Here is a 10,258-nt window from a genome sequence, read left to right on the forward strand (position 1 = left end):
GGGACGAATTCCAGCGTCTCTCAGAAGTCACCACAACAATGAGTTTCCCTGCGGCTGCCAAGTCTGTACTCTGGGAGAGGAAGGCGGGGGAGGGGAGGGGAGCGGAGTGCAGCCCACGCTGAATAATGGCTCAGCTTTAGGAGATTAGCCTCGCTGTAATTTGTCAGGTATCTCAGCGTGTCCTCGAGGCACACGCTGGCTTTCTGCTGCGTCTGCATGCACGCGCTCTGCATCTCGAACCCGACGCGTCTCCTGCAGCTGCAGCACATTAAACAGCGCCGCCGATCTTACACTTCGCTTTCCTCCGTCTGATTCAGTGGTTACTAAATTATACCTTCAATCCGGAAGCTCTAATGACTGTTTGTGTAAAACTCCATCAATCTGAAATCTACAGTATAATTAAGTGCAAAAGTTTGTACACCCTTCAGAGAGGCGATTTGTAGCAGCACTGATTTGAATTCATTCATTTCACACGAGTTCTGGTTTTTATTAAAGTAACTAAATTGGGTGAAGTTAAACATGAGTAATAATAATAATGAAAAATATCACATACATATATTTATAGAGTTTTTAAACATTTAAGTACTTATATTCACTTATTCATTACATTTTATTTCATTTATGGAAAATGATATCAATATTTTTATAGTAAATCTAATAAGATTTCATATTAATAATATACTAATTATTTAAAAAATATTTTTGTAATATTTATTTTATTTTTTAAAAATACATTTTTCTTCTACTTTTATTCAATTTTACAAGTTATTTAAAGTACTCTGTCTCTCTTTCACCTCTCTCTCTCTCTCTCTCTCTTGTCCCTCGTTCTTTCTCTCCATCAGGTGTTCTTAAAGACTATCTGCGGGAGCTGCCTCATCCTCTCATCTCGAAGCCGCTGTATGAGGCGGTGCTGGACTCCATGTCTAAGCGTCCTCTGTTGATGGGAAGCGGCAGTTGTGAGAACGACTCGGCTGACTCGGATCACGCCACTGGTTTGCTGGAGGCGCTTCCGGAGATTGAGAAGGTACTAGAAACTTCCAGAAGATTTTGTACATAAAGCTTTTCTATTGGAACTTCTCAAGTGGACTTTGTTAGTTAAGTGCTTGCAGGTCTGAGGGACCAAGTCAGCACTTGTGTCAAGTGGTCAGAGTCTGGTTTAAATTTGGTGAAGCTTCCAAGAACCAGCTGTATGTAGACTCTTGAAAAATAGAAAACCTTCACGAGTTCATATCCTTGCTAAGATTCCACACAGATCTCTACAGCACAGAGTTTCTTCATCACAACAGCTTCCAAGTAGAACTTTTTAGGAGGCTAAGAACCTTTCATTATTCTCTGAGCCTTTGAAGAACCCTTGAAGAACAATTTTTTCTAGAAGTGCACGAAGTTCTGAGACCACAGGTTCTCAGCTTCTTGTTCTGCTACAGTCTTCACATTACTGGCTATGGTTTCCTTCCTAACACCTAGATCATGTGAGCAGTTTTAAAATGTGCTAAAATGTGTTGTTTCTTGGTAGAAAGGAGTTTGTTAATGGTTCATTTATTCTTAAAAGGTTCTATATAAAGTAATTTTTTATAGGAAAAGCACTTTGTTGTAATTGCTGTGTTCGACACAGAACGTTCAAGGGTTCTTCAGAAAGACTTAATAACATCCCTTAAAGGTTTTAAAGATAATTTATGCTACCAGGCTAGTTGGCAGTCTGACTAGCATGCTTGTTGATTAGCAAGGCAACTACATAACCTTGAACTCAATATCTCACGCCTTTCCTTCTCCTAGGTGACTCTGCGGAAACTTCTGGATCACCTGAAGCGTGTGGCGTCTCATCACGAGGTGAACAAGATGACTTGTCAGAACCTGGCTGTGTGTTTCGGACCCGTGCTGCTCAGTCAGAGACAAGATGCTTCGGGTCTCGCTAACCGAGTGTTCATGGACTCGGAGGAGCTGGCAAGTGCGCTGCACTTTAAAAAGCACATCGAGGTTCTGCACTATCTGTTGCAGCTGTGGCCAGGTATGAACACACACACACGCTGTTAAAAGAAAACAGGCAGTAACTCCTATAACAGCACGACACACTGAGTGTTTTATTCCTTCCAGAACACTTGAATATGAGATTGAGTTTCGTCTCTGTGGTTCACTTCTGAAGCCTCTTTGATACACCCAGAGTTCTTCCACTTCCTAAACATAGAGCAAGATCTGCTTCCATATGGGACATCAAACAGCCGTGGTAGCCTTCTCCATCAGCATGTGGGGGGAGAGAGTGAGAGAGGAGAGTTGGAGAGCGGGAGAGATAGAGAAGGAGAGAGAGAGAGAGAGAGAGAGAGGAGAAAGAGACAGGAGAAAGAGAACATATAGAGAAGGAGAGGGAGAGAGATGCAAGTAAACAAAGCCCTGGAGGTCTGAGCCCACGTGAGGAATCTTGTCCCCTGAGGCCAGCGTTTATCCTGAAGATCTGTGGCTCAGTCTCTGCGGTGAGGAGCAGCTGCATGCCCTCGGGATTGCTGCTAATCTGTGATTGATACTTTGGAGAAAGGGAGAGATGACAAAGCCTGTCAGCATAGCCATGCATTCCAGGTGTGAAGCTAAATCCATTTAGGTTTTCCAGCGTCGTGGTAGAAGAATTCCCAGAATGTCATCTTTTCAGTTAAAGGAATACTTCAGAAAGTCTCACTATCAGCAAGCGTCTTGTGGGCAGACATGAAGGTGATGACAGCCGGAATGTTAGAAGTTATACACAACTCTTTCACTTAAAATGTATTACATATTATTCACCTGCTTTGTGTTTAGCTTTGTAGCTAAATTCGTTTTCACATTAGATTAGCAGTGCAAGCTAACAACTAGCTATATTTTCTGTGGTAAACTATACATTTGAAACTAGCATTGTTAACAGACTGGTTAGCTGTGAAGTATCTAGATGCAGAATAAACTGTTAGTGCTTAATGATGTTGTGATGTAACTGTTGTTGTAAATCGATAACTTTTGTACATCTTCTTAGCATGTGTTCAAAGAGCTCAAATAGCAGCAGCTAGGCGCACTTAGCCGTGTCATGTTCAGCTATGTCCTCACCTCCCACTTTAGCTCCCTTTAAGCTTTAATTTTAATCTCTTTTCTTCTCTCTATGAAAAATTGTCTTGCGTGCTGCTAAAGGCACTATATAAAGTTACTGTCTCTTGGCTCCATGTACTGCAGAGAAAAATGCAATAAGCTTGCTCTATAATTACACACATTCCTGACCTAACCTTTAGCCCAGCGCTTAGCCGCTTCACCCTGACTGAAATCCGCCTGCCACAGGGCATGTTTCTGTAGAAACACACATTGGGGTTATTGGGTGGTGGTGAAACTGTGTGTTAGCTATAGGATAGGTGTATAATTTTCTAGGTTTGTAGGTTAAAAAGGAAGTGGACAGTGTGTGGGTTTGTTTAGCACAAAATGGATGACAACGAAGGAGAAAAAAAAACTGTTAGAGAGGCCAGAGTGTGGGTGTGAGGGTATTTTTAGCCTGTCGGGGCCATAGCCGGGTGTGTGTGTGTGTGTGTGTGTGTGTGTGTGTGTGTAGTGTATTCTATAACCCTGTATTGACCTTCTAAACCACTGGAGCATACAAAGTCTCTCCTTGTGTTTGGACAGAAAACCTACAAAGGTTTCAATGCTAATGCGTCTAGCAGTGAATTTTATTTTTAATCCTCAGTCTTTAAAATCATCTAAAATCTTTTAAAATACTTATTTTACTTTGTTAGCAATTTTGGGACTAAAGATTTCCCTTCTCCAAAGCACAAAATTCACTGCTGTTATTGGCAGCTGCTGTGCTAACTGTGAGGCAACTGACGCTAATGCTAATACTGTGGCAATTATTGCAAATAATTAGTTATGTTTGCAGCATAGTTTTAGACATGAACTCAATTTATGATAAAGCAAAGTTTCTGGATGAGGCAGAATCTAACGTTAGCTAATATTAGCTAACAAGTCAGTGTTTTGTTTAATATTATGATAACTTGTGTCTCCATAATGTATTGTAAAGTAGAATTCTAACCTTTCCCTCAGAATAGAGCAGAAATCTAAAGCTAGAAAATCTGTAAACTTGCTACAAAATTTTGCCACTTCTAACCAGAAGCTTTTATTTGTTCCCGTTTGTCTGCTGTTAAGCGTAGCCGTTTATTTATGCTGTATGTTTTTGTGTGTTTTGTGTCATCGGCTTCCCGTGTAGGCAGCAGCTAAAGTGAGCGGCGAGGTTAGCTTGGCCTAGCGAGCTGAGGCGGGCAGGTAACATGAAGGGAACTGGATTGGACTGGTGTGGTTTGAGCTTTTTCTTTAGCATAGGGAAAGTGGAAGAATATAAACGCATCCTGTGGCTCATGTAGCTAGCTAAGTTAGCTATGCTAGGCTAGAGATAACAGCATAATACCCTGTTAGCTTAGACATTTACCTCAGACTTTTTATCTCACAGAGGCTTCAGATAAAAAAATCTTAACTGTGTCTGTAATCAGTATCTAGTAGAATGTAACGTGAACAGTGAGTTGTTTTCTTTTCTTTTGTTTTTTTGTAGCTAGCTTCTTGCTAAGAAAATTAGCATTAGCAGGTTTGGAAAATTTAGTGGATAATTTAACTGTTTTTTTTTTTTTGTTTTTTTTTAGGTTTTATGAGAAGAGCTTGCTTGTTTGAAAAAAAGTCTTCACTTTGTGTGTTTTTAAGGCATGTGTTTGTCCCCAATGGTTTTCACTTCTTTCCTGCACGAGCATGCTGCACTGCTGCCTGCTAGCAAAACCTCTTTCTGCTTGTTAGCTGATTTGTTTTTGCACTAAATCCCATTCTCTCTTTCTTGTCGTTGTTGATTCAGTTGCAGATGTCCAGAGCAAACCCTCGTCTCCTGCCCTGGACGCCCCCCCCCCAGTGAGGAGAAGAAAAGAGCGCCCTCAGGTGTTAAATCTGAGCGACGCTGAGCTAGCGGGAGTTCTCCGTCCCCGTCCTGGGCGCCTGGACAGCCCAAGCAACCGCTACGCTGGAGACTGGAGCGACTGCAAGGAGACGTACCTGCATCAGATGTGTCCCGAGGAGGAAGAGGAAGCCGACTACGCTGACGTGCCGTGCGAAGACGAGAAGGACGAGGGCAAAGATCGAGGGGAAGAGGATGATGAAACGCTAGAGAGCGGAAAAAACAATGTACAAATAGAAGTGGAGAAGGAGAAGGAGCAAAAGGGCGACATTCAGGAGAACATTGGAAAAGGACAGGAAATCGAGGATACACCCCTGCTAACATCGTATGATCAGATACTAGTGGAGCAAGAAGAGCACCACGTTAAGGAGCACACCTATCAGGCGTTCATGAAGATCCAGGAGATCAGCCCTGTCCTGAGCAACAGGGTGAACCTGCGAGATCTTCAGGAGAGCATCGACACACTCATCGGCAACCTGGAGCGAGAGCTGAACAAGAACAAGCTGAACGTCGGCTACTAACACGCTAAATTGATTCTGTCTCAAACCTCGCACTTCTATAAACACAGACTACAGACTGCTGACATTCCTGAGGGTTAAACATCTGACTCTTGAGGCTCGGAGGTTTCTTCTTGGGTTCTTCATCCTCCGGTTCGGTTTGTTAAATTTGTTTATCGTCGCCGCTGTTGTTCTTTTCTTCTTATTAGAAGAATCTGGTGAGCCCCGAGGGGTGAGTCAGATGCCTTAATTGTGTAAAGGTGGTGCTCACGGCTGTGGAGAACTTTTTTATTTTTAAATATTTTTATTATTTTTACGGAGGTACAGAGAAATAATAGAAACCAATGCACTTACAAAGCCAGCTTTTAGAGGCAGAGCCGGGGATTCAGGTCATCAGTACAGAGATAGAGTTAGAGCAGCAGATCCTGACGCTAAACCAGAAACAGCCCAAAAAAATAAAACAAACCACTGCATAAAACCCCAAAAGCTACCTACTTCCCAGAATTCCATGACACACCCAGGAATTCCTGAAATGTTTCCCTCAGAAGGATTGCTGCTGCTACTCCATAGGAGCTCTATAATCCATAAACACTTCACTCCACAGAAATCCAGAAACACTTGAGATTCAGTTTCTTCACCAGGGTACGAAGCTTAATTACGCTAATCTCTGACCTGCTAACTGCTAATTTAAAACCTCTTACCTTTTACTATAAATATAAAAGAAAGTATCGGTTGTAAATTTGGTCTCGATTCATTCGCTCAGCAACGTTTACTCATCTTGCTAGCTACGTAAACAACGCCTGTGCTAGAGCAATAAGTCTCCAGCAATAGCTACAGGACAAACATCATACTCTCAGGAGTTCTCTTAAGCTAATAAACTTTTGATTAAACGGCATCTGCATGCTAGCATGTGCTTAGCTTACGTTAGACTGTTGTGTGAATAAAACCAGGAGCCAATTACGTAGCATGCTGGCTAATGTTCGGGAAAGTATAGTGGTGATGTTATCACGTTTGACCCGAACACAGCGAGTTTGCTTTCAGTTTAATAGCAGAAGCGTGTCGAGCAAATGGGATGGGAAAAAAACCCACTAACGTTGCTGATGTTATTTAAAAGTAGCATCGTGTTAGAGCATGATTAGACGTGTAACTGAAGCCTGTTTTTTTTTTTTTTTTTTCACCGCTCTGCTAATTATTTTGGAATCCTACGTCATGTTGGGAAAATCAATAAACACAGCTGGTCGTGTGTTTGCTAAGGACAGATAGGTGTGGAAGACATTCTCTCCACAGTCCAGGGAAACATTTTTGTCAGTATTTATCAGATCCGAGTGTAAATATAATGGGAGTTGGATATATTTTTGACAGCTTACATGTGTGTGTCTATATTTAAATGTCTCTCAGCTGCCTTGTAGCATTCAGGCTTAAAAATAATACAAATGCATGTGCAGGGCGAATTGAAGCGACTCTAGCGCTAAGTTAAGAGGAAGAAGGAAAAGAGCGTGGGGTTTTTGTGCACGCGCTAGTTTCTTGAACGCTGCATGGTCAAAAGCTTTAACGTCCTGAACCACGTCTGCTTCAGTCGTTTGTATTTATGTGTGTAAATAGAGAGGATTTTAATGTTTATCGTTGCGTGTTTGTTGTTCTGTTCGGCAGCTGCTCACACAGTTGTGATTCATCTTCGTGAACTTTATGTATCGACTCATATGAACACGACGGTGTGGAATCCTGTGTTTAAGGTCATGGCAGAAAGGTCAAAGTTCATGTTAGTAACATTTCTAAGGTCGCTTTCACGCCTGTTAGTCCGAGCAAAATCAGAGCGATTTTAGGATCCTGGGTCAGGTGATTTGTTCAAACACACATAAGACAATGTGCTAATGTGAACACAGGCTAGCTTAGCTCAGTTCAAACCGGTTTTGTTTGTACCACAATGTGAACGCCAGCTTCATGAGCTGGAAAATGATGTTGTACTGTGGCATTATTTTGCTGGCAAAAGTCAAAATGCAGATTTTTTTTTTTCTCTATTGTCGCTCAGATGGAAAAGCTTTTCTCGAACGTTCCACTTTCGCCAGTAAAATAATACCGCTCCGTAAGCGCTGATCTGTGATCAGGTTTATTATTTCGAGTTCTGTCCTCTATTGTACAGAGGATGAGTTTAGAACTGATCCTGGTTCAGGGAGTAAGGCTTCACTCATGCACACAGGGGGAAAAAGGTACTGGATTAAATGTACAGTGTGAGCTGCTCGTTTTATTGTGAAAACATTCCTTAATTTGTCTCAGTTTCTCCTCGGAAATATCGTACAAATACATAGTTTGTGTTTTGTTTTGTTTTTGTTTTTTTTCGTCATTGGACAGCCCTAATATGATGAAACTCACTAAATCGGATATACTTTGTACTGATACTGAAAAAATATATGTTCGTAATAAAGTATATATTTCATATCTGAGCTTTTCATTTGCACTCAGGGTTTTTTTTATACATTTATTTTATTCTCACAGTTTAAAGTGACATTTCTTCTTTCGGCTTTTCCCTTCAGGGGTCTCCACAGCGAATCATCTCTCTCCACCTATCCCTATCTTCTGCATCCTCAACACTTGCACCCACTAGCTTCATATCCTCATTTATTACATCCATATACCTCCTCTTTGTCCTTCCTCTTTGCCTCCTGCCTGGCAGCTCCATGTCCAACGTTCTCCTACCGATATACTCACTCTCCCTCCTCTGAACATGTCCAAACCATCTTAATCTGGCCTCCCTAACTTCGTCCAGCAAAAGTCCAACATGAGCTGTCCCTCTGATGTACTCGTTCCTAATCCTGTCCATGCCACTCCCAAAGAGAACCTCAACATCTTCAGCTCTGCTACCGCCAGTCAGTTTAAAGCAATGTTTATAGATGTTTTTTTCTTGCCATTCATTTCATGGAGAATGTGTTGATGTGACATTCACCAACACCTGATGATTCATTACATAAAATCACACCCCATCACCACAATTCACATTTTCTGAAATATGTTGCATGTCCATATGTTAGCCAATAGGACACAGTCGGAGGCGGGGCTTCAGGCTTGTCAGATAAGTGCTTGTGCCATTGACCACCAGACTGAAGTTCTGCCTTTATCTAGTTTCTCCAGCTGAAGTCAAGTCTTTATCTAAGAAAAATAAACTGATGTTGAGATCATCTCTAAGGACACCAAGTTGAAGTTTTATCTTTTCAAAGAGTTACTAAGGTCAGTGCCCTTGCCGTAGACCACCATGGTCTTGTTGAGAACTTACTCACATGCCTGTGTACAAGATCTCAACAAGTTCTTGGTGGTCTAATAAAGTGAAGTTCTGTCATTATCTCAGAGCACAAATTAAAGACAAACTCTTCTAATATAATAGAATTAAGGTATTTAAGGACATCAAATTAGGATATTTCCTAGGTTCATTTCCTAGGTTTTTGTGCCCTTTTAAAGGGCCTGTAAGGTAAGTGCTCTTGCTTTGGACCACAGAGCTGAAGCATCTGAGTTTGCACCCTCTGCTTGAGGACAATAAACTCCACCATCCAATAAAGACAACATTGTGTTTCGTTCACCACCAAATGAAACAGCAAACAGGACTTGAGGTCTTCTTGAGAGCCACCAAGTTGAAGTTCTCTGTAAGGTAAGTGCTTGCCTTGAAGCAAGTTCAGGTTTACAACTTGTTTGGAGCACTAGCTAGAAGTTGTGGCAGTATCCAGGACCATTGTGGCTTTGTCCAGGGCCACCAGCTAAAGTTGGGTTGTTATCCAGACCAACATAAGTAAAGCTATGTTCTTGTTTAAATCAAGATCCTAATAATCTTCATACATACTGGAAGTTCTTAAGCCCGAGTCAGTAATGCTGAGGTTGCATTAATCTGCCTTGTCATATTTGCTGAACTATGAACTGAAGATGCCTTCAAAAAGGAAGAAACCTAATTCTCCATGGCCCTAAGCTTTATGAGTTAATGGACTGCCTCTGTGAATGTCTGTATTGGGAATCCCCTGGGAACTTACAAGGATGATTGGGGACATTCCCTCACCCTGAGGTTTCATCATGTCTATCTGTTATATTGTAATAAAAAAAAGTCGATAAAAGATTCTCTATTAAAGCAGGGATGTTCAAGATCAGTACCTCATGATCGTGATCTTTAACTCTCTTCTGCAGGAAGACAGTTCCTCCTGTTTCTTGGCTCAGCATGTGGAGAAATGAATAAACTGAAGGAATAACTCTGTAAGATCTGCTGCAGCCATAACAGCAGCCAAAGACCGAACGCTGAAGTGTTTTCTCAGACAAGCCTGATATCTGATACCAGACTGTCTGCCAAGGTGAACTTTTGCCCCTTTTTTCTTTCAGAATGCGTAAACAATCTCTCTCTCTCTCTCTCTCTCTCTCCTTGTAGCCCACCTGAAACATGATGTTCCCCCTTAGCACCAAACACAAACACAGATGAAGTGAGCATAGAGTTGACAGAAAGTGAGAGAGTGAGAATGGAGTCAACAATTCACATGAGAGAGAGAGACAGAGAGAGGGAGTGAGAGAAAGTGAGAGAGAGACAGAGAGAGGGAGTGAAAGAAAGTGAGAGAGAGACAGAGAAAGAGAGGGAGAATGAAAGAGAGAGAGACAGAGGGAGGGAGGGATAGAGAGAGAGAGAGAGAGAGAGTCTTTAATGCTCTAGCTGCTGAAAAACACAAATCAAATCAGCACACTGCTCAGTGTGGATGCTGGCGTTAGGACGTGGCAAAAAAAAAGTGGCTGAGACAAAAGAGACGTCCAGCTGTAGATAATGTAGCTGTAAGAAGTTATCTATTTTATATACTGACCAAAAAAAACGGTTTGTTTA

The 10,258-nt window shown here is 41.7% G+C and overlaps 1 protein-coding gene across 1 annotated transcript in view; it reads left to right on the top strand.

The window, feature by feature from the left end:
• Positions 1 to 7,862, top strand: part of syde2 (synapse defective 1, Rho GTPase, homolog 2 (C. elegans)) — a 25,261-nt gene extending 17,399 nt beyond the window's left edge. Inside the window, exons 5-7 of the mRNA XM_058409873.1 lie at positions 843 to 1,024; positions 1,774 to 2,005; positions 4,829 to 7,862. Coding sequence (XP_058265856.1) covers positions 843 to 1,024; positions 1,774 to 2,005; positions 4,829 to 5,445 — 1,031 coding nt within the window. The 3' untranslated portion in view covers positions 5,446 to 7,862. The remainder of the gene's footprint in view (positions 1 to 842; positions 1,025 to 1,773; positions 2,006 to 4,828) is intronic.
• The last annotated feature ends 2,396 nt before the right edge of the window (positions 7,863 to 10,258 follow it).

This window comes from Hemibagrus wyckioides, linkage group LG15 (genome assembly GCF_019097595.1).
Source record: "Hemibagrus wyckioides isolate EC202008001 linkage group LG15, SWU_Hwy_1.0, whole genome shotgun sequence".
NCBI lineage: Eukaryota > Metazoa > Chordata > Actinopteri > Siluriformes > Bagridae > Hemibagrus > Hemibagrus wyckioides.